At 34.4% G+C, this 24,212-nt stretch overlaps 2 protein-coding genes across 7 annotated transcripts; one reads left to right on the plus strand and one right to left on the minus strand.

Moving 5' to 3' along the window:
- Positions 1-6,799, minus strand: LOC115960005 (serine/arginine-rich splicing factor SR34A). 3 transcript variants are annotated; one of them, XM_031078698.1, is made up of 14 exons: positions 6,626-6,799; positions 4,508-4,781; positions 4,227-4,350; positions 3,539-3,604; positions 3,372-3,446; positions 3,141-3,291; positions 2,929-2,975; positions 2,777-2,834; positions 2,012-2,061; positions 1,874-1,930; positions 1,257-1,402; positions 1,091-1,162; positions 944-992; positions 1-311 (listed from the first exon to the last, which is right to left on the minus strand). In XM_031078698.1, the coding sequence occupies exons 3-14, from the start codon at positions 4,311-4,313 to the stop codon at positions 291-293; spliced, it is 879 nt and encodes a 292-aa protein (XP_030934558.1). In that variant the 5' UTR covers positions 4,314-4,350; positions 4,508-4,781; positions 6,626-6,799; the 3' UTR covers positions 1-290. The 3 variants fall into 3 exon arrangements, with proteins under 3 accessions (XP_030934558.1, XP_030934557.1, XP_030934559.1); XM_031078697.1 differs by lacking the exon at positions 4,508-4,781; XM_031078699.1 differs by having other exon boundaries at positions 4,227-4,781.
- Positions 6,800-8,503: 1,704 nt separating this feature from the next.
- Positions 8,504-19,069, plus strand: LOC115960786. Of its 4 annotated transcripts, XM_031079777.1 has the most exons (17): positions 8,504-8,874; positions 9,345-9,429; positions 9,773-9,875; positions 10,021-10,105; positions 10,896-10,982; positions 11,108-11,178; positions 11,440-11,551; positions 11,721-11,787; positions 11,971-12,175; positions 13,877-14,009; positions 14,098-14,274; positions 14,356-14,409; positions 15,322-15,414; positions 15,496-15,561; positions 17,235-17,281; positions 17,607-18,317; positions 18,491-19,069. In XM_031079777.1, the coding sequence occupies exons 1-17, from the start codon at positions 8,758-8,760 to the stop codon at positions 18,867-18,869; spliced, it is 2,592 nt and encodes an 863-aa protein (XP_030935637.1). In that variant the 5' UTR covers positions 8,504-8,757; the 3' UTR covers positions 18,870-19,069. The 4 variants fall into 4 exon arrangements, with proteins under 4 accessions (XP_030935637.1, XP_030935635.1, XP_030935636.1 ...); XM_031079775.1 differs by having other exon boundaries at positions 11,721-12,175; XM_031079776.1 differs by having other exon boundaries at positions 11,721-12,175; positions 13,928-14,009; positions 18,491-18,869.
- Positions 19,070-24,212: the final 5,143 nt, after the last annotated feature.

Here is a 24,212-nt window from a genome sequence, read left to right on the forward strand (position 1 = left end):
TGCCATAAATAATAAGTCACAGATCTCCATGATAGTAGCCTCAATTATTACTTAAAAAACAAAACGTACACATACCTTGCAGATTGTAGCTCAAATAAAAAAGAAAACCGCAAAATAACTGGTTTGCAATACTACAATACTACATACTTAGATAAGTATCAAGCCATGCAAACCATAGCTAATTTAGATCAAGACAAGCCATCAAATAAGTGCACTCAAAAATCGATTTAAAGCTCTCCCCTCAAACTCTACCAGTTTCTGGAGTAGTTTGGACATTACTTGCATAGAAATCAGCCACTACCAGACCGTGCCTGAAAAGAGATTAAGCTTAAATAAGATTTCCAGAATATTTTAACAAGTAATTTTATACTAAAAAAGTTTCAAAAATGTAGAGTCCATCCTTCCTCCCCTTTCCAATCACTGGGAAGCTTAATTATTTCAAATTTTAAGCATGAAGACTGGTCTTGGAGGTTAAGAAAGACACGTGAAGCACAGAGAAACTGTCTATTTATTTTGTTCAAACAAAAACATAGCGAAAAACAAACATAAAAACCATTGCAATTACTCATTGAAATAGGAACAACTTTGAACCCAAAAAAAATGTAATGCAGCATAGGCATGTAGAAACAGAATCTGTAACACAATTACTACAACTCTTCCACTATACCTAAGTTCTACAAAAACATAGCATACATAACTAAAACATACTGGAAAATTCTTAGTGCAGAGTTATATCCTAGACCACATGATTTGTATGCTATCCAGTTTAAAGAAGTTCAAATATAATACCAATTACATTGACTTTTATAAGCACATCCAGAGATCACACTGCAATATCTTATATACACATACACAGATGTATCTCAAAACGGTGATCTACGAAAAAGGTATGTGAGGCACTCAAGCACTATAATTTCATCACTTAATCCTGAAGTTTAATTACCTGGCGGGGAGATCCTGACCTAGATCTTGATCTTGATCTTGATCTTGGCCTGCATATTTTAACAATCAATATCATCATTAGAGGTAAGATAAGAGGAGCAGAAAAGGCCATAATATAAGAGAACTATTGTAACCAAATGCCAGATACCTGGAAGGTTTGACAGGAGATGCAGATCTGGATCTTGATACTGACCTAGAAATAGACCGCTCCAATGATACACTGTAGGGAAAAAAAAGGACAGATTCCCAGATAATAAGAATATTCAAGATGCACAAAAAAATTAAAAAGGAAAGAAGAGGACAAAAGTCAGTACCTCCGGTCCCTTCTTACACTTCTGCTACGGCTTCGGCTACGGCTGCGGCTGCGGCTGCGGCTGCGGCTGCGGCTGCGGCTGCGACTGCGACTACGACTTCGGCTTCTACTACGACTTCTTGGGGGACTGCCCTCATATTTCTTCACCTGCACCAGTTGAAAAATAGAAACAAACAACAGCAAAAATGTAAGCATTTTACTCCAAGGTATATACATCTAATCTGCCCTACACCTCTCAATAAAGCTTAATCGAACACTGTTTTACATCAAAAACTGGGGAAACAATAGTGTAGGATTTATTAATCAACTTAAAGTGAGAAAGGAGCATTTTTCAAAAATAATAAGATATAACCAAGCAATTCATTAAAGATCATTAAACAACTCACAAGCATCCATAGTATCAAATAGAGACTGCTACTGAAATTTTGGCCTCTAAATTTAAAAAAGTTTCATTTACATCCCTAAACATTCTAATTTTGAGCAATTTAGTCCTTCCCATCCAAATTGATACGTCACCAATTTGGGAGAGACTTGAAACATACCTACAAGGACCCAAAACATAGTTTAGCCTAATAACAATCCCACAAGATTATTAAAATGGCAGAAAGGAAAGGTTACCCGAATATAAGCTCTTGCCCAAGGATTTCTGAATTCAGTGTCATCGAGTTTCCGAATCTGAAAAGCAGACACATCACCTATCATATTAAGACCAAAGCACATATGCAACAAATCAAATGATTTCTCCCAACAACTTACAGCATATTTCATGTCATCATAATTTGTGTAATCCACAACACCAAAAGTCCCTGGAGAGAGATCAATTCAATATCATTAGTAATCAATCCAAAGTATAAGGATATCATTAATCATGTCAATTCAGCGGGAAGACAAATGGTAATCCTAACCAGTGCACTAAAAACTATCAAGAAGTTAAATGTGTCGTTTAAGCATATTATTAAGAAAATTTCATAATGAATATTATATGCTAAAGCAACAGACATCTTAATAAGCTATAATCACTAAACATGCATTGGCAATCTCCAATGTCCTGTTTCACCCCCTTATAGCAGCTATACAGACAAAACAGAAGAACATGGCATCAACCCACAAAATGCAAACCATAGATGTCAAGCATAGGCCATGTAAACTTTTGTTCAAAATAAATTATGAGACATGCTAATTTTTTGCCATAAGAAAATTCGCATTTTCAACAAACATAATGAGTTAGTCTCACAGCTATTTGCATATCTGAAGCATATTTGTATTCCCACATAAAAAGAGGAAATGATTTTTTCTTAAAATTGGTAACTACACAGGCAGCCAGTGGATCTTTAACCCACAACCTCATCCTCCAACTTACTCTTTAAAAGAAAAAGAGGTGTAATTTAAGCTAGAGCTCATTTGCTAGAGGAAATGAAAATTGACCATCAAACTCATAAGAAACATATAAATCGAATAGCAATTTTAGCTAATTATAATACCAACAAATTAATAGATACATATTTTAGATAAAAGGCATACCTTCACCATCACGGGACACCTCAGCAAAACATACATCACCAGCTTTTCGCATATGATCCTGAAACCGATTGACCAATAAGGTTACCAACACAGAAGCATGAAAAAATAAATAAATAATCTGCAAATTACTTTTTAATATAAAAATTCCACACCTTCAAATCTTGCCAGGAAGCAGAAGAAGGGAGCCCACGAACAACAACTGTAAAACAAAAATAAACATGCATCAGAACCATTAAAGTGTGCCTAAAATAAACCAAATCAAAAGATATAAATAATTCTAGCACAGTTTCATGCACAAAACTTTCCCATCACATTCTCCTAAACCCTTTTAGTCACAAAAGAAATATTCTCCCAAATTATACACCTCGATATTCAGAATGGCGTGAGATACCAAATCGGCTCCCACCGCCCCCTCCCCCATCACCACTCCTACCACCACCACCACCACCACCACCACCATAGCTACCTCGACGATCGCTTGAAGATGGACCCCTACCACCATGGGCAAGTTCAACCTGCATAAAGGCAAATGACAAATTAGTCAAGAAATAAGAAAGCAAAGTACCCCAATAAAACTAATCGGTGATCTTATTACCCTTAAACGACAACCATCAAAGTTATAGCCATCACGACCCTTGATCGCATCTTCCGCATCCCGGGCATTATCAAACTAACAAAACAAAAAAATAAAATAATTAATTGAAGACAAAAATAAATTATGTTTTGAATATATCCAGTCAAAATCCAAGATGCAAAGAGTACCTCCACGAAACAATAACATGGAGGGCGGGGTGGAATCTTCAATTCAATGTCTAATATACGGCCATACTGCAAAGGTAAAATCAACATCATAGAGCTATGTCAGTCCAACTATTAAACAGCCATATTTTAACATACGATCATGTAGAACCATGTCTTTAATAAGTTGATTCTCAAAATATATATAAATATATATATATATATATATCTATCTTTAATAAGTCATGTAGAACCATGTTTAATATGATAAATTTAACTTGTTCCAAGAAAATAAATCCTTTTTTTGGTCCAAAGGCTAGAGAATGCCAACACAACTGAAGGGAAGACCTTAACTACATGAGCCTCCAACAGCAAATCCCATATACTTTTACAACTATTAACATCTTTCAAATGAGGGCATCAGATGAACAGCATAAGCATTATGTTGTCTCCCAATATTCAAATCCTAAGATAGTATTAATGTTAACATATAAGCACATGAACAAATGTGCATAATCCCGTGCAGAAATTCAGATATTGAACAATTTTTCAAATAACAATGATTTTATGGGAATTTAATTAACCAGACACATTTAAATGGGAACTTCTTAGGATTAAAATGAGACATAGGAGAACACAGACAATTCACCACAAAACTAATGAAACTTTGAGTACCAGCAAAAAATCATAGCATAGAAAAAACCAACCAAACCTTGTGAAATAGATCTTCAACTTCCCATTCTCTTATATCTGAGGGCAGGTTGCCTACATAGATTGTGCGAGAAAAACGACCACTCATATTTGGCACTCGAAGATTGTATAGAGAAGATTATACACTGCATAAAGAAGATGACATGTCATAATTAAAGAAAATTCTCTCAATTTCTAAAATAAAGTCTTCCTATATATTGCGATGTCCAATTATCATCAGCATGTACTATGTTGACGATATCAAAAGGAAAGGAAATCCAAAACCAAAACAATGAAGCAAACCAAGAGAGCAATCCTCGAGGTGAGCCGTGCTCCACAAGCTCCATTGCTCATTTGCTCCAAGATGCTCCAATGCTATAATAATATTGAAATAAAATTTGATCTCCTCATCCTCTCCAGAATTTTAGCACATGTAGAGATCTTCTGAGAGTGAGCAAGAATCTCCAATAGTCCAATTATAAAAAATAATACCCATAACTCCACCCTGATTCTCCCACTCCCTCTCTATATCCCTATGTATGATTGCAATGCTCATATTTGTCCAAGCGCTTGCCATCTATCATAAAGAAAGCATTGGTGTCATGAGATCAAGTAAGATTGACATATATTTAGGTATTTACCTTACTCAGCTCGCTTTAACAGCATTGAAAAAACAACCCTGGAAAATACTTAATATAGCCCCTAGTTCACTAATCATCGTTTAGTGCAACTTCATGTCCAGGGAAAAGGAGTGGGCATAGATGTCTTCAGCCTCTCTCATGGAACGTTTAATAATGTATGTATTTATATACTTAAATCTTTCATGGCAAGAATCATGATCGATACCCATGTTTCAGTTTTCTTACCTCTTGTTAGTTAAAATATCTTTTCATGAAGTTTCATCCAGGAAAAGGAGAAGGCAAAAATCTATAGCAACAATTTGGAAAAAAAAAAAGAGGGGGGGGGGGGTGTGGGAGGAGGAGGCTATTCATGGAGGGAATCCTCATTGATACTCCTCCCAAGTTCCAATTTTTTATAACAAATCAGGCAAAACCAGTCTTGAAGCCATTTGCTTTTAATGCAGACACAAATAAATATAAACAGATACTATTTGACAAGAAAACTAACTACATTGAAGATAAGTCCTTTAACCTCCATTCTAATAGTACACTTAACCAATTACAAGTACAATCAAAAAGCAAATTAAAATTAAAAATTTGATAAAATTCCACATATGAGTTAGATTAGAATAGAAACAGGGCCATTTTGTTTCATCACAAAAATTGGAATTCACCACTTACGAAATGGGAAAAACAAAGTATGATCAACACCAAAAAGGAAGTGATGCCAAATATAACATACAAACCGACCCACCACATGAGGAATCTTATATGTTCCACTGACATCAAGAACCTCGTTATGAATACACTAGCTGTCGTCAATTGAACCATAACATTAGCAACACAGAAACTTTACTCTTCAGACTCATTGCAGTCGAAATACTAGAGAGAGAGAGAGAGAGAGAGAAAAAAAAAAAAAAAAAAGCCCATTAATTGTCTTCAACAACCATAACTGACAACCCATTTCCTCTCTGACATGAGGACCAATGCCACCCCTTGCATCTCTCTTCCCCATGACCCAGCCCAATTTATGATAGGAAAAATGCAACCAAACAACAACAGCCTCGTCAACGAGCATAGAGCCACCATCTTCACTAGCTTTCCAATCCCTCATCAACGTTACCCTTGGGCTTGAAAAGAAAGGGAGAGAGAGACTGGAGGCTAGGAAAGGTGGTCGCAGCTATACTGATTGGTAAACTATTTTAGAATTAATTGATATTCTTAGCCCCATTTTGGGTTTAGATGTTCACAGAGAACAGAGAATTTTGGGTTTCATGTACTCCATCAAAACAAACAGACGGAGTTTTAGGGTGCATTTGGATAAGCTGTTTTGTAAAAAGGCTATAAGGAGTTGCTGTTGCAAAACAGAGTTTCGGGTTTTAAAAACATGCTTTTAGGCTCTCAAAACAGTCTAACCAGATGGAGTTTTAGTATGTTTCAACAAAGCATTCACAAAAATCTCACTTTCCATGAGGCAGACTATAAAAGAGTGATTTTTGTTTAATAAATCACCACTTTGTCTGTGCCTTCAAAACCCATTTCAGTCTTGCAAATCTTTTAACATACCAATACCTCATTTATCCAATAACATCAATTTTTTTCACAAAATCTACCAATCAAAACCCAATATACATAAGAAAGACTTCGCTGAGCACAATATACCAATGATCCGAGCAATTGAAGCTAGACCCACTTAGGAATTCCACTTTTTTATTTAAAAAAAATCTCAACTTTCAAGCTTAATCATCAAAATTAGCACACACTTAACACCAAAAAAAAAAAATTTGGAGCAGCACAATACCGAAGATTTTGATTTGAGCTGAGCTGAGCTGCAACGGCTACGAGCAAGTGGCACGTGTCTCTCCCTCCCTCCGCGTAGCGAGCTCCTGTGACTGAGAGTGGAGAGAAAGAGCGATGGGTTTTGTAGCTCCGAAGTCTGATCTTCTTTTCGTTTTGCTTTAGGTTTTGAGCTAGAGGAAATCGATGGTATTTTGAGATATATATGCGCCTGAATTGAATTGGGCTCTTGAGTTTTGAAGGTGTGTGAGGCTCTTGATTGATACTGCTGGATCTGGATCTGGATCTGCTGCTTATTTTGGGATTTGGGGCCCTTTTGTCTTTGGGCCGAATTTGGATTAAGGTGAAGGTATGAGACGAACGGGAGCAGCTTGTGTCTAGTGCCAATGACCACTAGGCACGTTGCGATGTGAACACGTATTCAAGATTGGACACGTGTTCATATCCTAATTCCTAACGGGTCTAGTGATCATTGGCCACTAGATAGAAGCCAGACCTGAGACGAACAATGTAGAATTCATATGTCAGTCTTACATGCATATTATATAGCATGAGACAGGCACATATGGAAGTTTTGTTATTTAAAGTCTATTTGAATACTGCTTATTTTGCTGAAAACTAATTTTTAAAACATATTGAATTGGGCCTGAATTGAATTGGGCTCTTGAATTTTGAAGGTGTGTGAGGCTCTTGATTGATACTGCTGGATCTGGATCTGGATCTGCTGTTTATTTTGGGATTTGGGGCCCTTTTGTCTTTGGGCCGAATTTGGATTAAGGTGAAGGTATGAGACGAACGAGAGCAGCTTGTGTCTAGTGCCAATGATCACTAGGCACGTTGCGATGTGAACACGTATTCAAGACTGGACACGTGTTCATATCCTAATTCCTAACGGGTTTAGTGATCATTGGCCACTAGATAGAAGCCAGACCTGAGACGAACAATGTAGAATTCATATGTCAGTCTTACATGCATATTATATAGCATGAGACAGGCACATATGGAAGTTTTGTTATTTAAAGTCTATTTGAATACTGTTTATTTTGCTGAAAACTAATTTTTAAAACATATTAGTACCGCCATGGGTCTATTTCCTTTGTTTTTCATTTGTTGGCGGGGTCATGAATAGTATTATGGGACCCGCACTTAAAATGCAAACACAAAATAAGCGTTAGGCAGATGCACGCTTAAGGGCCAAGATTTTTTGTTTTTTGTGTGGAGGGGGTGGGGGGGGGGGGGATTGTGTTGTGCTAACTCATTTAAAAACTTATAAATCTAGTTTAATTGCACAATTTGGACTGGACCTTAGATTTATTCGGCTTTAAATCATGATACTTAAATGTGGACACTCGCAATTTCATATGGAAAGTTGTGACAAAAGTTGTAAAATTTTGTTTTACGGTACTAGCATTGTTCTTCATATTAACTCTATTATTACCAACGCACACCCTTGGTGCGTTGACTATTTCATAAGTATAAGTGTTTATGAGGTGTGGAGGGAAATTGATAATCATCCACAAGTATAAGTATTTGTGAGGTGCGAAAAGAAAATGTCGGTTCAAGTCTCTAAAAAGGAACTCCACACACATATACATTTCAGATTATATTAGAGTAGAATTTATATCTTTTAATAAAAAATAAAATAAAAAACCTACTATTTTATTTTTTGTTATTCTTAGTAATTTTCAAAAATCAACTTATATTTTGGATAAATTTAGGCTATGTTTGGTAGACTATCTAAATAATATATTTTCAGTTTTTAAACAATATTATACACATTTCCACACACTTTTTCACCCACATATATTTCAAAAAACTACAAACAACATTACTCAAACTTTTCTACCAAATGAACCCTAAATAAACAAAACAAAGGGGAAAATTTTTAAAACCAAAGTTTTATTTGAGCTTAGAGGATTCGAACTAGGGTTTTTGGCGCTTCATCTTCTCCAAAACTCAAAAAACACACTCTCTTCCCGATTCGATCCATAGATCTCCAACTCCCTCTGCTTCGTCTTTTTTTCTCAGCTCCCGGCTATACAGTCAAATTTCCCTCCAAACTCACAAACCCACACACTCTTCTCACTCACAATTCACAATTCACAGTTCACAGTTCAAAAGTTCACAACAACAGCGATGGCCTCGCGCTTCCAGGCCATTCCACTGGTGGCGTCGCCGTCCTACCCCAACGCCGTTGCCTGGTCCGACGAGAACCTCATCGCCGTCGCTTCCGGTCACCTCGTCACCATTCTGGTACCACTTTTTCTCACTACTTTGCTTTTTTTTTTTTTTTGGTGTTAATTAAAAAGCTTGATGCTTTGGCTATGAAACGCAGTAAAAACCATAATTGAACGTTATTCCACTTCTGGGTTTGTTTCTAAAGTTGCAAATTTTGGTTCTTTAAGGCAAAAGGGACTACTTTTTGTTCAATGTTAGCTAAGTGTTGCATGTATATTTTGCTGTTTCTGCTTCATAAATCTAAAAAACTAAACTTTTTCTTGTTTTTTTGTTTTTTTACTCATTATGAGAAAATTAGCATTCTTCAGAATTGTGTATAAATCATATACTAATTGATATTTGTGTGGATATACATATATTCACTTAAAGCTGATTAATGGGTTCGTAATTAAGATTACACTGGAAAATTGTTTCAAGGAACTACTTTTATTGTAAATAAGCATTGAATTCTCTCTGTTTGATTATGTATGTTCGTTTGTGCTCAGAATCCAGCATCACCTTTTGGACCACGAGGCCTTATCACAGTTCCCAATAGTGAACCTTTTCCAATTGGAGTTATTGATAGAAAAGGTATGTATCATTTAAATTGTGAATTCTTATTACAATTTTGTGACTTGTTGGTGAACCAGTAGTTACAAACAAGCATTTTTCAATGTACTTCTTCTTGATCACTCATTGGGGGAATCTAGACCATTTGTGGGACTCTTTTTTTTAACATTCTTGATCACCTGGTGAATTTTGTAATTGTTACGGTTTAAGATGTGGATAATTAACGCCTTATAGAAGTTTTGATAGGCCTGTACAACTCACAAACTTTCTCAATGCGCAATGGTATCGGTATATTTTGTCAAACAGATTCAGTATTTTCATTGTTAAAGCTTCATTTACATTTTATATATTGAAATATTTGCAGATTTATTCTCTGGGTGCTTGTTGCCCAACTGTTTATCTCGGGATCGTCAACCTTGTGTTCGATCAGTATCATGGTCACCACTAGGAATGGCTCCTAACTCAGGGTAAGAACTTCAGTTTCTGCTAACTGTTTGATGGCATTTCCCTTGTGTGTACTTCTCTTGTATACTGTTTAACTTATATTATGTATATTATTGGATGACAACATCTTGTAAAAACTAATTGCGTTTTCAAGTTAACTTGGTACAGATGCTTGCTGGCTGTTTGTACAACAGAAGGACGTGTGAAGCTTTATCGTCCACCATTTTGCGACTTTGGTGCTGAATGGATAGAGGTATGAATTAGTGAATCACTTCTTGATGTTGACATTGGAAATGATAGTAAATGTGCATATGATCTGAGACTGGAAGATTCTTGGCTTCTAGAGCCATAGAGAATTGAAATGTTTCAAATTCAAATGTAGATATTCCCCATTACAATCTCGAATGTTGTCATTATCTTAAACCGCTGAAATGGAACAATAATTTTTACTCTTGGCTCCAGATTCTAGGGAAATTGTCCCATTCCAAATGAATATGTGAAAAGAAAACAATCCTATATAAGTTTCAGGAGAAACAAGGTGTTCTCACAATGTTTTTGAATGCTTCCTTTTATATTGAAGTTTTCTGGTTATTTTAAGTCACTATTTGATGGCTAATTGCAGTGCACTCATTCATCACCTGTAGTATTATATGAATATGATACAAATATCGTATGCAACATACTCTATTATTACATTATTATTCCATGACACTTAATAACAATTTGATTTTCTTACTATATTCCCCCCCCCCCCTTCCACTCCCTCTCTCTGTATATTTATCTGTTGCTTGTGCTCATTGACTCTTGTGTAAAGCAATTCATTAACATATGAACCTACATATATATATATATATATATATATGAAAGTTTCTCATGCTTTTCTGGTCACCATATAGAAATTTAACTTTGAAACTAAGTTGTTTTCTCTCCATTTTCCCTTCATTATTGAATAACAGTACCAAAAATATTTTTACAATTGTTTTCCTGTTATATATGTGAAATTATTTGCATAAATAATTTTCTTTCCTGCTGAGTTTCCTCAGGTTATGGATATATCAGACAGGCTTTATGAATATCTCACAAGTATCAGCTTCGGGGAGTCAGATGTTTCTTGCCCAAATAATTCTGACGTAAGTACTTTCATGTACCAATTCGAGGGATGCCATTTTCCTTCTAACTTTTGCAAAATGATGTTAGTTGATATGTTTCCTGAGTTATATTTATAGTTCAATCACTTATCTGTGACTAAAAGCAGGCAACAAAAGACATACATGCAGAAGATCCAGCTAGTTTTGTTTCCAAAAAAGAGTGTAAGCGAAGAAAAATGTATGTATTCTTTATAATATAAATAGCTTTTTAAATATTAAAAAAAATAAAGAAATAAAGAGAAAATCCAACTGGATGTTTTTCTAGTAAATGAAGAACTTTTGTTTTCTTTGCTTGGACTCTTTTGAGCAGGTAGCAAAGTCACATATATGTCTGTCTTAATATTTGAAACCTACATGTTTAAATGTGTTTCGTTTTCAGCTGTTTCTCCTTGTAAGCAGTTTACTCAAGTTTATCTTTGTTTTGATGAATTTGGTGCAGCAATAAGGGCTCTCAAACTACTGGGGACCAATTACCATGTCAAGGAAACAGTGAGAATTCCAATTCTAGCTCTGGCCCTTATATTGAGAGGGAGGGACAAGGATTAAAAGCGGTATGGCTTTTCTTATCTCCCCCCCCCCCTCCCCTTGTTTTTTTTCTGGTATTTATTGTTATTCTAGTATTTTGCCTTTCCTAGCTTGAAACATTGGTTTGTCCTAATTTACGCAAATATTAAGTTCCTTTTGAAGCGTTATTTTTATTCATTATTATTCAATTTCCAGGTGTATAAGCTTAGTTCTGACAAGCTGGAAGAAGGAAAGTTACATCATATTGGTCCTCTGTCTAAATGTAAAGCAAAGTCTCTCAATAAGATGCAAGAAAATTGCACGCACCCACAAATAACTGCGGCGCAGTATGCTTCTCGCAATGCGATGCTATGGTCACTTGCAGTTGCATGGTCACCATTGCTGCAGTTGTCATCTAAACTCTGTTCAATTCCTCAAATTGGCTCATCTGTTTCTCTACTTGCAGTTGGTGGGAAGTCTGGTAAAATTTCATTATGGAGAATATATGTACCAGAATGTTACTCTATTGAGCACAGCAGGGTCCCAACTGCAAACATTGTTGGGCTCCTTGAGGCACACAATTCGTGGATTACATCAATCAGTTGGGCTTTTCTAATTTCTGATTCTTCAAACCCTCAGGTTTTATTGGCTACTGGGAGTTCTGATGGGAGGTGAGTTAGGTATGCAATTATCATTTTTCAGTTTCACTAGTTTGTAAGTGCTATGCATTTTTTTATATTTGATTTAGTTTTTCTGTTTTTTTTTTTTTTTGGGTGAATTTGCACCAGAGATGATTCTTTATCTGATTCATCTCTTCAAGTTAAGTGAAGCGATTTGAGTGGTTTTAAGCAAAATTTCTGCTCCTCTCTCCCTCCCTTATGATTTTGTATTTTGAGCCTTATGAGATATAGGTGGTGCTTTAGATTTGTTGGTATTATCTGTTTGATTTAGATTCTGTGTAGACTTGTGAGAAAAGTTGTCTCTCTGATTATCTGATTACTTGATATGATTCTCTAAATTTGTCTTGTTACATGTACAATGCTAGGATTTTTTTTTTTTAAGTGAGTTTTGGCCCGAAGGGGAATGATGCCGGTAGGGCCAAAAAAGAATTATTTTAATTTAGTTTATTTATTTTTGAAAAATCATTTGTATTTTATTTTAGGTGTTAGTAGTTAATTATATTATTAGTATTTTATTTCCAAGGGTCAAGGTTAATTTTGTAATTCAATAATTGGGATTTCCCAAGTTATTTAGAATTAGGTTTCCTAACTCAGTTAGAATAGGGGTGTAGTCCTAGTAATCTACAAAAGCACAATATTGTACTCCTATGGAGACGGATTATTTTGATGATGAATAAAATTTCTCTCGGAATTCTCCCATTGATCTAGTGTTGAGGCAACCTTAGATGCTGGCTCCTAGAGGTTTTCTCTTGATTGGTGCTAATTCCAAGCAAGAGTAGCTGTTGACACCTAGGTTATCTATCATTTATTTTCTCATTTTGGTTTTGCCTGGCATCAGAAGGGAAAGGGGAGATTTGAACTAGTAACTTTTGCTTCATTAGTTGTGGTCCCCAACAGATTGTGTTACCCCTTGGTGTTACCTCTATGATGTTAGCTGTAGCTGTTCAATTTAAATGATGGACATTCTGCGCCATGGAAACATAGAACATTTATCATAAATTTTGTTCATTGCCATGAAATTCTGAATCTTATCAATTTGTAACCAATTCTTTTTACATTAATCAATTGAATAGTTTGATGTGCACTCCAGAGGTGTTAGACACGTGTGTGTGCCTCCACTTCTCTGCTTATGACTGTTGGGATGCATAATGCATTGAGTAGGTGGGTTTTATGGGCTAAAGCCATGGGGAGTCCATCAACATTTTAAGGTTTCATTGTGAAGACTATTCTCTCCAAAAGCAAGATATTAGAGGTGTGGAGGTGGGTGCATTGAATTGTTGACCATGCACTGTTTTCTTGATGGCAATTTTATGAACCAAGTACCAAAAATTTGCTACAACTGGGGCTATAAAAAAAGTACATTGTATAAGTATATTTATAACTATGTTACTTCTCAAAAAAAAAAAAAAAAAAAAGTAATGTATAAGTTTATAACTCTGTTAACTTCCATCTTACGTTTGTCAAAGCATATTTTTGCCTTGACTTGGTTAAATCAAGGATTTTTGGATTCTTTATTGCAATTGCTGGGTTTGCTAAAGAATGTTATGATGACATTCTCATATGAAATAAAGCTATTCATAAATGTTATGACCTGGATATTCAAAGATCCATTCTTGTGTTCAATAGTTATTTTCATCTCTTTACACCATTTGAAATTTTAACATGAACTTCAAATTATTTCTGTGGAAGAAGTAAGAGTAAAAAATGGAAATTAATTTCCAATTTTTCCATCACTGCTCTCAGTATGAGGATCTGGCTGGGCAATACTGAGGAATTGTTGAACACATCAGAAGTTGATCGCACTCCCTTTTTCCTATTGAAAGAGGTAGCTCTTATTTTTGGAAGTACCTTTTTTCTGCATATATTTTATATTACTGAATAAAATATGCTGATTTTTTTAAATTTCTAAATAGGTTATAACTGCTGATAGTATCCCAGTTTCGGTTCTTTCACTTAGTATGCCTGCTAAGTCCCTACATAAAATGCTCTTGGCAGTTGGCAAAGGATCTGGATCTTTTGAACTTTGGAATTGTGACATATCTGACAGAAAATTTGATAAAATTGGCTCATTTGATGCTCATTACCATGCTGTAAGTGCCTTCTTCTTGATTAATCTTTAGATACATTATGATGTTAATTACTTAATTTTATTTGTTTCTAAATTTCCTCAGGTCACAGACTTAGCTTGGGCATTTGATGGATGTTCTTTGTACAGCTGCAGCCAGGTATTTTATTTCATAAAGTTAAGTTGCATTATAATATATTACTGTTAGTGAACTAACTAGTTTATTTGATATTCCACATGCCTGATTTTTCCTATGTTGTAGTATGGAATCAGTTTTTGGTAGAAGTTACCCATCTCATTCTACCTAGTAGTCTTATCTGCAATCTTCTGCCTGTTATAAATCCTTATTATGCTGTGCTCAATCTATATAGATTGGTGAAGTAATTAATATCTCTAGCAGATTATTAGTCTATAATCCTTGCTTACAAGGTTTGCAACAAGAAATTAGTTGTTTGGGGAAGTCAGATTGTAGTAGTTTGATCTGTACCAAGTAAAACTGAAAAGTTACTTTATTGTCTTCAAATATTCCAAATGGGATAATCAATCAGATTACATTGAAATGTCTTCTCACGTTTGAGAAAGATTTCCTAATAGGCTAAACAGAAAAAAAAAAATAGACACAGTATTTATGTGAACTTGTAAAGGAAGAGAAATATGCTTGTCTTTTTCTACTTGAACAGGTCCTTAGTACCTCATATCATCTTCAGGATGTTCAGGGGGTTAACCTTTGCTGTTAGCAGAAATGAAAATCAATATTTACCAAGATTATTTTTCCACTTCAAAACATGAGATGATATGTCATCTACCAATGTAGATGTTAGGAGGCTTTACATGATTGGACTAAATTGAGCGTGTAACTTAATGGATATGTAAGCTCAATTTGATTTCAAAGTATTTTCAATCAAATATGGACCGTGAATATAACAATGCATGCTGCTATTTCTCTTCCTTTTCTTTTTGGCAATGGCATTGCAAACTTCATTTATATGCACTTTTTAGTTTTTACAGCTGCAGATTGGTTTCTAGTCTTTCATCGAATAATTTGACACCATTTTGTTTCAAATAATGGTAGGATAATTTTGTGCGCTGCTGGATTTTACGTGGTAGTTCTCTCCATGAAGTTCCCTTCCCTTCAAATACTCCCCGTCTTAGGAGCTCAACTGATGTATGTTGTTACCTTTTTTGGTCTCCTTTTCTTCCAAATGTTTTCTTTCAGTTCTTATAAAAAGTGAAAAACTCTTTTCAGGTTCCAGATGTATTTATTTCATGCATGGGTTTGGCAGTGTCCCCTGGAAATCTTGTGCTTGTTATGGTATGATCTCTTTCCCCCATATGTATATCATTAATTGCCTCTTATAAACCCCAGTTCCACCTTTTGCATGTTCTGGGAAAATAGTCATTGTTGCACAAAGTTATCTGTGTGTATTCTTTTAAAATGTTGGGTAAATGCTGTGAGTATAATGACTTGTATCACATGGATTTTTTTAACATGATATATTCTTTGTCCCCTAATTGTTCTTGTTTGCCTCTTGACATGATCTGATTTTAAAAGTTGATCTTGACATGTGATGTGATATGGGCCAGAAATTGTTGTGTAATTGTTGATCAACAAGGGAGCCTCCATTACGTTGGGAGCCTCAATTGTTGTTGATCAGAAACTGTTGTGGACCAACCTTGATAAAGCCTCCATAGCAATCACAAAGAGATAAGGGGACAAGGGATCTCCCTGTCTCAAAACCTTATCCTCCTTGGAAATATGATATCCCGCCAAGAACCAATTAGGCTAATAGAAAAGCTGGGAGAAATAATACAAACCCTGATCCAGTGCACAAATTTGGGAGGGAAACCAGCTGATAGCAGACACATAAGAATAAAGTTCCAATCTAGAAAATCATAGGCTTTCCTCAAATCAGCCTTGATGGCACATCTGGCTATGCCATTTTTCCTATTATAGTGTTTCACTGGCTCATGAGCTAGAAGAATATTTTCAGAGATATTCCTTTCAGATGTGAAGAAGGAAGTATTTGCTGAAATGCTCACTATAGGCCAGGAAACCTTGAAAAAATTAGCAGTGAAACCATCTGGACCAGGACTTCTATCACTCCCCATGCTGAAAATTGTTTGCTGGATTTCTTGTTCTGTTACATCTCTAACCTATCTGCTCTTTGTAGTACCAGGAATTTGATCATTAACAAACCAGCAACAACCTCTATCATTTCACCTTCATTTACAGAAGTAGGAGAACCTAAGAATGCTTGATTTCACCTGACCACCAAGTTTTTGATGTCATCAGGAGCCTCCACCCTTTTATCACCTGCATTAAGAAGACAGTTAATAGAATTTCTAGCCTGCCTGCCCTTAATAATGCTATGAAAATAGTTGTCATTCCTTTTTTTATGTCGTAATCATCACTATCTTTCTAATTTTGATATTAATAAATAGCATGATGCCTTTGACATGCACTTAGCATTGGAATGAGTAAATTTGTATGGTAACTTGAAAATGTAGCCATCGTAAGTTTTTAATCATTATTGAGATTGACTATAAATCTCACAAATCAGAATGTTGTCTTCTTATTAAGAGAGATCACAGACTCCTTTCTTGTTGTTTACTCTTCTAGGAGGGACTATTTGTTAATCGTGTTAGTTGCATGGTTTAAAGAGCTGACATTGACCATCTTTAATATGGGAGGATGATGGAAGGCATGATGGAGGTTACAATACTTGCCCTGTTGGTTGGGCAGTTATATAACCACCACTTGTATCTGTAGCTTTTTGTTTTTCATCTATTAATACTTGATATTAATGTCTGCATTGATGAAGATACAATGATAGAAACATATGTATTGAGCACTATATTCTAAAGAGCAAACATTTATAATTAATCTTTTCCCTCGTGTATACTTTCTGGGTATGTTAATTAGTTCCTCTTCTTCAATAAAATTTATTACTAATTAAAAAAAAAAAATTATTCCTAATCTTTCAGGTACGCAATTTGGATCTTGAACTATTGGATTCAATGTACCAGAAAAAGTAAGACCTTTTGTGTTGAATTTTCTTTCTGAGCTACATTTATTGTGTTTTTGTGGGTGCAATCACGCACATGTGATGTGTGTGTGTGTGTGTGTAAGTTTGAGATTTGTTGAATTTTAACAATAGGATTGTGGAAGATTGGTGAATACAAAATATATCAGAAAAGATGCAAAGGAATGAAACTCAACTCAACATAATAAATCCTTATTCCCTACTTCAAGTAGCAATAAAATGTGAAAAGGAAGAAGCTCACTGATGTTCCTTTAGAAAATGAAAAGAAAAAATAGCACGTTAGGAAATTGACATGTTTTACAAATGTTCACAGGGCTCAGAAGGCAGTTGTTGAGTTTTTCTGGATTGGAGGACAACAACAGGATCTCTTGTCAAAGGCTTCCCCCCTAGTTGATGTTGTGGAATTCCCTGCTTTTCCTGAGAAGGAATTGGCTTATTGGGAGTCCAATATTCTTTGGTCATTGAAACAATATGAACATTTGGATAAGCCTTTGGTTCTCTGGGACATCATAGCAGCATTATTGGCTTTCAAGCAGACTACATCAAAGTTTGTAGAACATATACTGCTTAAGTGGCTCTTATCTTCATATATTGGATACAACATGGATCTTTCTGCTGAAAAGATTTTGCCACTTGTCTCTATAAGATTATCAAAGATCAATTCTCGCAAGCTGCACCTCCTAAATATAATCTGTAGACGTGTAATGCTATCTGAGCTGAAGGCCGATCAAGTAAACAGTGAAGTGCAGAACTTGGAAGTATCACACGGTGCTGAAGGGGAACAAGTGACTATGTGGACAGAGCTACTTCGCTGCAGTGAAAGAGAACTCCGTGAGAGGCTTGTGGGATTTGGTTTTTCTGCTTTTCTAAGTCTTAAGTCCCATTCAACCATAACTGCTTCTCGACCTGGATATTGGTATCCTGTTGGATTGGCACAACTGGAGCATTGGGTTGCTCTTAATCATGAACGTGTACAGGATCAACTAAAAGTCTTGTCATCAGAAGTTGGAAGGCATGAGAAGAGGTACACCTGCTCCTAGTCTATATGTTGCATATTTCTTGGTGTTCTCTGATTTATAAGGTTATTTTTGTTAGTTTAGTTGCTCTGATAAACAAATGACTTCAAGTGAATGATTGAAGTCCTTGTTCTATGTATCATGCTTATCATCTTATCATGTGCTTTTCCTCAAACAACAGACTTGAATACAGTGAACATGAAGCGGCAGAGCAATGTAGCTATTGTTCAGCATCAGTTCCATTTGAATCACCAGAAGTTGGCTTTTGTCGAGGTGTAGAGAGTGATAGTGGCACTGGTCAGAGCCACAGACTACCAAGGTGTGCAGTTTCTATGCAGGTTTGCCCTACCACTCCATTATGGTTTTGCATATGTTGTAATAGATGGGGTTCCAGATTGGCACCCGAGACTCTTTTTTCAATGTCCGAATATCCTTCGGATTTCAAATCTTCAACCGAATCTTCTGTTCTAGAAGTACCCTCAAAACCTTTGTGTCCCTTTTGTGGGTTACTACTTCAGAGACGACAGCCAGACTTTCTACTTTCTGCATCACCTGTGTAAAAAGAATGTTCACCTCTATTTACATTGCTGTATTAGTTATTATAAAAGCTGTTTAATTCTGTCTTTTCCAAGGCAATGGCCCCAACTGCATGCATAGAGCTAGGCAGAATGAATTAGTATGTAGCATAAGGATAAACATACTGGAAGCAAAGTGGCATTTGATTATACATGAAAATGGGAAGAAATCTGGACTTGAAACCTGTGAACGAAATATATAAGCTGCACATCTCCAACCCTTTAGCCTAAAGGTGAGTTTGGTTCAGTTTTTTCGCTTTTGAGCATTTTGAAAAAGTGGAGATTTGCAATTGCTGCTTCGGGGATGCAATGTGAAAATGCACATTTTTCAAGTTTATTAGGCTGAAAGGCACGATTTCAAAATTTTATTAGAAGCCTTACGATCACGTTTTCAAATTACTAACATGATTTTGGCCCAAAAAGCTCTAACCAAATGGTCTGGATGGATAGCTTTCTGGCCCAAATTAAAAGTTTTGGTTTTAGAAGCTCAAGCTCGGCTAATTTTGCTTTGGTCTTTCAGCGGAATCTGGGCCGGCCTGCAGTAATGTGATAATGGGAAAAAACAACTCGTACATCTATATGCTTAACCAATATCTTCTGTACATACATACATACATACATATATATATATATATATATATATATGCATGCTTGGCCAATATACCAAAGACATAAACAACTTAACCAATAGTTATAGACCCATATACCAAGACTTATTCAAATAAAAGACTGGAATATTGTGAAAAATAAGTAGTTTCCAATAACATGTTGATAATATGTTAGACTCAAGTAAACTTTAATTGGATCGATATTTTATTGAATTCACAGTTGGAATCTTGGATTACAAGACCTCCATAAGGTTGTCACATTTGACAAAGATTAAATCAAGTATTTTTGTGGAAATAAAAGTATTGAGATTATTCATACTTTTTTGTAATATAGTATTAGTGACAACAACAGGGTGGCTACTTGAACAAGTCTTGAAATTCTAGGAAGAATTGGTACGGACCATAATCAATCTCATATCAATCACGACTAAGACAATAACAATTGATTGCTTTGCTAATGTTTACCGTGCTGTAATGCAAAGAAAAATTGCATTTATCCTCTATTTTCCATGAAAGACTTTTTCTTTCTATAACCCAAATTTCTAGCTTACGTTTCTCCTGGTCTTTCGTTTGACATTTTTTTGTTTACACATGAAAGGCTCTCTCTCTAAAGCTTTGTTTGTGTGTTTTGGTCAACATATTCAAACACTATCTTTGCATTTGCATTTGGTTTTGGTTTTGGTTTAGTTGGGGAAAAGGGTTTTGAGTTTTGACCCACCGTTGCATAAAGTTGAACAAGTTTTAATGGCCATAATGCTAAAACAACCAGTCCAGTCCAAAACAATTCATGTCCCACACATATTTAATTTACCAAAAAAAAAAAAAAATCTATTGGGGAAATACGTGGCCCTTTGAACTCTTTCTAGTCCCTATTAATAGTGACTTTTGGCCCTTAGTGGATTACCCATTTCTAAGTACAATCATAATAGATTATGATTTAAAAAATAATAATTATCATTTGGTTGTGAATGTTTAATTAGTCAATTATAGTTTCATGTTAAGCACTTAATCTCCTCTGCCCTATGTTAAGGTCAGATTATTTATCAGTTTCATGATGATCTAAGTACATATAATTTAATTTAACTGGTCAAATAGTTTATATTAAGTTTGTTAGCATGTGAAAGATTATACTTATAGACTAATTGTCCAAGGAGATAGTGTGTGTATAAATATATATAATTTGACAATTGAGAGATGAGAAATTTAAACATATATCTCTATTAGAATCATTGTCAATTAAACTACAAAACTCATGACCGGAGAAAATATATTTTATAAAAGTGATATCATAGCAGCAGTGTAACAAGCCATTAATATAAAAGTAAAAATTGTGCAAAAATCAAATAGTTTAGATAAACAATTATGACGTGTCCTAATTTATTTTGAATCTATCACCCAGTAGTTGGAGTGTTTTACATCTGATGCTGACTTTGTTATGTCAAATATTGTCCAAACCACATGTACCTTTTGAAAAAAAAATTCTGTTTAGCTGGATAGAAGAAAATTTAAAATTGAATTATAATTTCAAAATTAAACTATTTAAATCTCAGGCACGGAGAGTTAATTATAAATTGCATTAAATCCAATAGTCAGGATCATCTTTTAATTTACTTTAACAAAGCTTTCAATATATGGGGCCACGCCCCAATGTGGCTATGTCCATTCCTTGAAATTTTTTCAATTTCATATATTTGCAAAGCTTTCATATTTGTAAAACACAATCACTCAAATTGGAAGAGAAATGAAAGTTAAAGAGGTCGAGAATAATTTTCTTGTTTTCAAAGCCAAAGTTACCTTGATTACTGCTTAAGAAAGAAATTAAGGAATATTTTAGGGTGCGTTTGTATAAACTAATGAAAGGGGTCTTAAAAACGCTCTTTCAAATTTCTAAAACGCCTAACCAAACGGACTTTTAATGTTCTAAAAATTCGACCACAATTTGTTTTTTTAAATCTAAATCTTATGTTATCATATTTTAGGAGCTTCAAAATTTCTGTCCATTTAAAAGTCTGTAAATGCGTACAAACTTTGTAAACACATGCAATATTTAATTGAATTCCTATACTACTGGCAATCCCTTGACTACTAAAATTATATTAATTTTATTTCTTAAATGAAAGACATGGACGGTCATGTTAATTTCTAAAGCTTTCTAATAAACCTTCAGTTCCATTTTTGTATTGTCACAATCAAATTTTCAAAACATGAAGAATTTAAATTTAATGAATGGACTTTTAAGTTTTATAAGTAGAAGTTAGTTTACTCGAAAAATAAAAATAACTATCTATTATTATTAGAGCCCATGTTCCTCAAAGAATTTAAAGTAAACTCGTCCAAACTCCTTGGGGTATCGATTTTATGCTACCCAAAACAGTAACATTAGCTAATTTGGGCAAGAATGTAAAAAAGTCTTCTTATGGGTTCCTTGGTAATCATAATTAATGGAGGGAATACCAAGAAAAATGTTTAAGAAATCTTGGGTTTTACGGAATGAGTATTTAAATTAAATATTTTACCCCATAAAATAGTTTTTCTCTTTTGGATGGATCCATTATGAATAAATGTGATTTTTTTTGGGTTTTCACTAGGTAGACACTAGAGAACAAGTACTTTTGGAGGTTGGGGCAGGTTATGTGTCTTTTTAATTTATATTCATTGGCTTAAAAAAAAGATAAATTAAAATAAATTGTTAAATGAGAAAAAGTAAAGTTTTAATAAAACTTTATTCAGCCAAATAAAGCCAGTCAGGTTTGACAAAAGCTTTTAGTTTTTTGTTTTTGTCATAATTTTTATTTTTAATTTAAAAAAAAAAGTCATTTTTAGCTTTTTATCACAAGTGACATAAAAGCTATATAAAAAAAAAAAAACTATATCTATTTTTTTTCTTTTTTTTATCATATTTAGCATATAAGTTTTCATGATTAAAAAAAAAAGCATATAAGTTAGTAATAGAAACTATGAGATACACAATCAGACAAATTGCAAAAATTTTGAGAGTTTAGGTAAGTGAAATTTAAGGGGCTGTTGGACCTTTACATCTTGATTTTTGTTCTTTTCCTGATTAATGGAATCCCTCTTTCTTTTTAATCATATTAAAGAAAACTATGAAGCTTTTGATCTAGTGGAGTGCTTTTTTTTTTTCCTTTTAAAAAAAAAAAAATTTTCCATAATTAGAAATTTAGGTAACATATAGCATGACTGTGAGGACTAAAGAGTCCTATGTACATAAAGTTTTGGGGGTGGGGAGACCATTACATGTCCTTTTCCTGTTAAATACAACATAAAAAAAAAAATTAAAAAAAATTAAAAAAAAAAATACTACAGCTCTCTCTTTCTTTTAATCATTTTAGGCAAATTGTGCTTATTGGAACTGCTCTTGTAGCAGCCTACTTACTTAAAAAAAAAAAAGCAAGAAAACTACTGATTAGGTCTTTGATTTAATGACAATGTCCCTTACTGAATATTGCACTGAGCCACAAACTCTGGAAACTCTGTTATGCTAAAAACATGTGCAAGCTAGACTTTTTTTTTTAAAGGAAAATTCACCAACTCTCATTAATAAAATCAATAAGATTTATCTAATATCACTAGGTTTTGGATGAAGGAAGGGACTTCTTCAATCCAAACAGTCATTTCTGAAACAAATTGAGACTCTTTTGAGTTGTGATTTTACTAACTAGATTAAGGTTAGAAAAGAAACACATACAATACAAAATATAAACCATAATTCCATAAGAGTTGGGCCTACCTTTATCGAATTATATAGAATTTATTTGTTATCAATACAAGGAAAAAAATTAAATAAATAAAGTAAAAAGAGAAAAAGAAGCTCTACATTTTTAGTATGCCACAATATTATATGAATTTAATGAGATAAATCTTGTGTAGTTCACCTTTCAGTGCTTTTTCACTCTTTACAAAATGTTTTTGGCAATATTTTTCGCATGCTTCAATTCAATTCCAATACTATCACCTAACATTATTTTTTTTTAAAAAGTACCACCCAACACCCTTTATGGTGAATCTATTGATTTTTTTTAATTTAAAAAAAAAAAAATCCCAAGTTAACACACACACACAATGCATGATTTATTTTATTTTATTTTTGATGGAATATAATGCATGATTGGACTAAAGTGGGATAAGTACTACTATGGGTATCAGAGATCGAAGATTCTCATCTAGTATTATAAGAAGGTCATCATAGTAACTTTAATATGACAATTACCCTATCTTTTCCTTAGTTTTTATCTACCTTAAAAGAATGCTCTTAGCTCTTATTTATTTCTTTATTGTTTTTTTTAATAATTTTTTCGAGGGCCCACATTACAGAAAATGGACCCACAGGTCCCACACTCTTCTCAGTGATAGAGGCAACTCTTAGCTCTTTAATTAGTTCATTTTTACATCTAACTTTTTGTATTAGCCACTCTCTTAGCTTCTGATTAGTGCATTAACCCACCTAACTTTAATTAGTTCATTTTTACATCTAACTTTTTGTATTAGCCACTCTCTTAGCTTCTGATTAGTGCATTAACCCACTTAACTTACTGTATTAGCCTTTGCACAAAAGAGTTATAGTAGTCCCTTTCAATTGTCCCAATTGAAATAATAGGCTGTCTGTGAAGGACCATGGAATAAAGAGAGAAATCAGAATGAAAAGGCATTGTTTATGTGGCAAGAACATGACCATTGACAAAGCTTGGCCCAAAAAACCTTG

This window comes from Quercus lobata, chromosome 9 (assembly GCF_001633185.2).
Source record: "Quercus lobata isolate SW786 chromosome 9, ValleyOak3.0 Primary Assembly, whole genome shotgun sequence".
Lineage (NCBI taxonomy): Eukaryota > Viridiplantae > Streptophyta > Magnoliopsida > Fagales > Fagaceae > Quercus > Quercus lobata.

Excerpts from the sequence above, each read along its gene's own strand:
- LOC115960005 (XM_031078697.1), bottom strand. The coding sequence starts at position 4,313 with ATGAGTGGTCGTTTTTCTCGCACAATCTATGTAGGCAACCTGCCCTCA. Across the intron at positions 1,163-1,256 it reads AGTGTAAGAAGGGACCGGAG|TGTATCATTGGAGCGGTCTA; the intron begins GTACTGACTTTT and ends TTTTCCCTACAG. Across the intron at positions 993-1,090 it reads TCTCCTGTCAAACCTTCCAG|GCCAAGATCAAGATCAAGAT; the intron begins GTATCTGGCATT and ends TAAAATATGCAG.
- LOC115960786 (XM_031079775.1), top strand. The coding sequence starts at position 8,758 with ATGGCCTCGCGCTTCCAGGCCATTCCACTGGTGGCGTCGCCGTCCTAC. Across the intron at positions 9,876-10,020 it reads GGAATGGCTCCTAACTCAGG|ATGCTTGCTGGCTGTTTGTA; the intron begins GTAAGAACTTCA and ends AACTTGGTACAG. Across the intron at positions 15,562-17,234 it reads GAAATCTTGTGCTTGTTATG|GTACGCAATTTGGATCTTGA; the intron begins GTATGATCTCTT and ends CTAATCTTTCAG.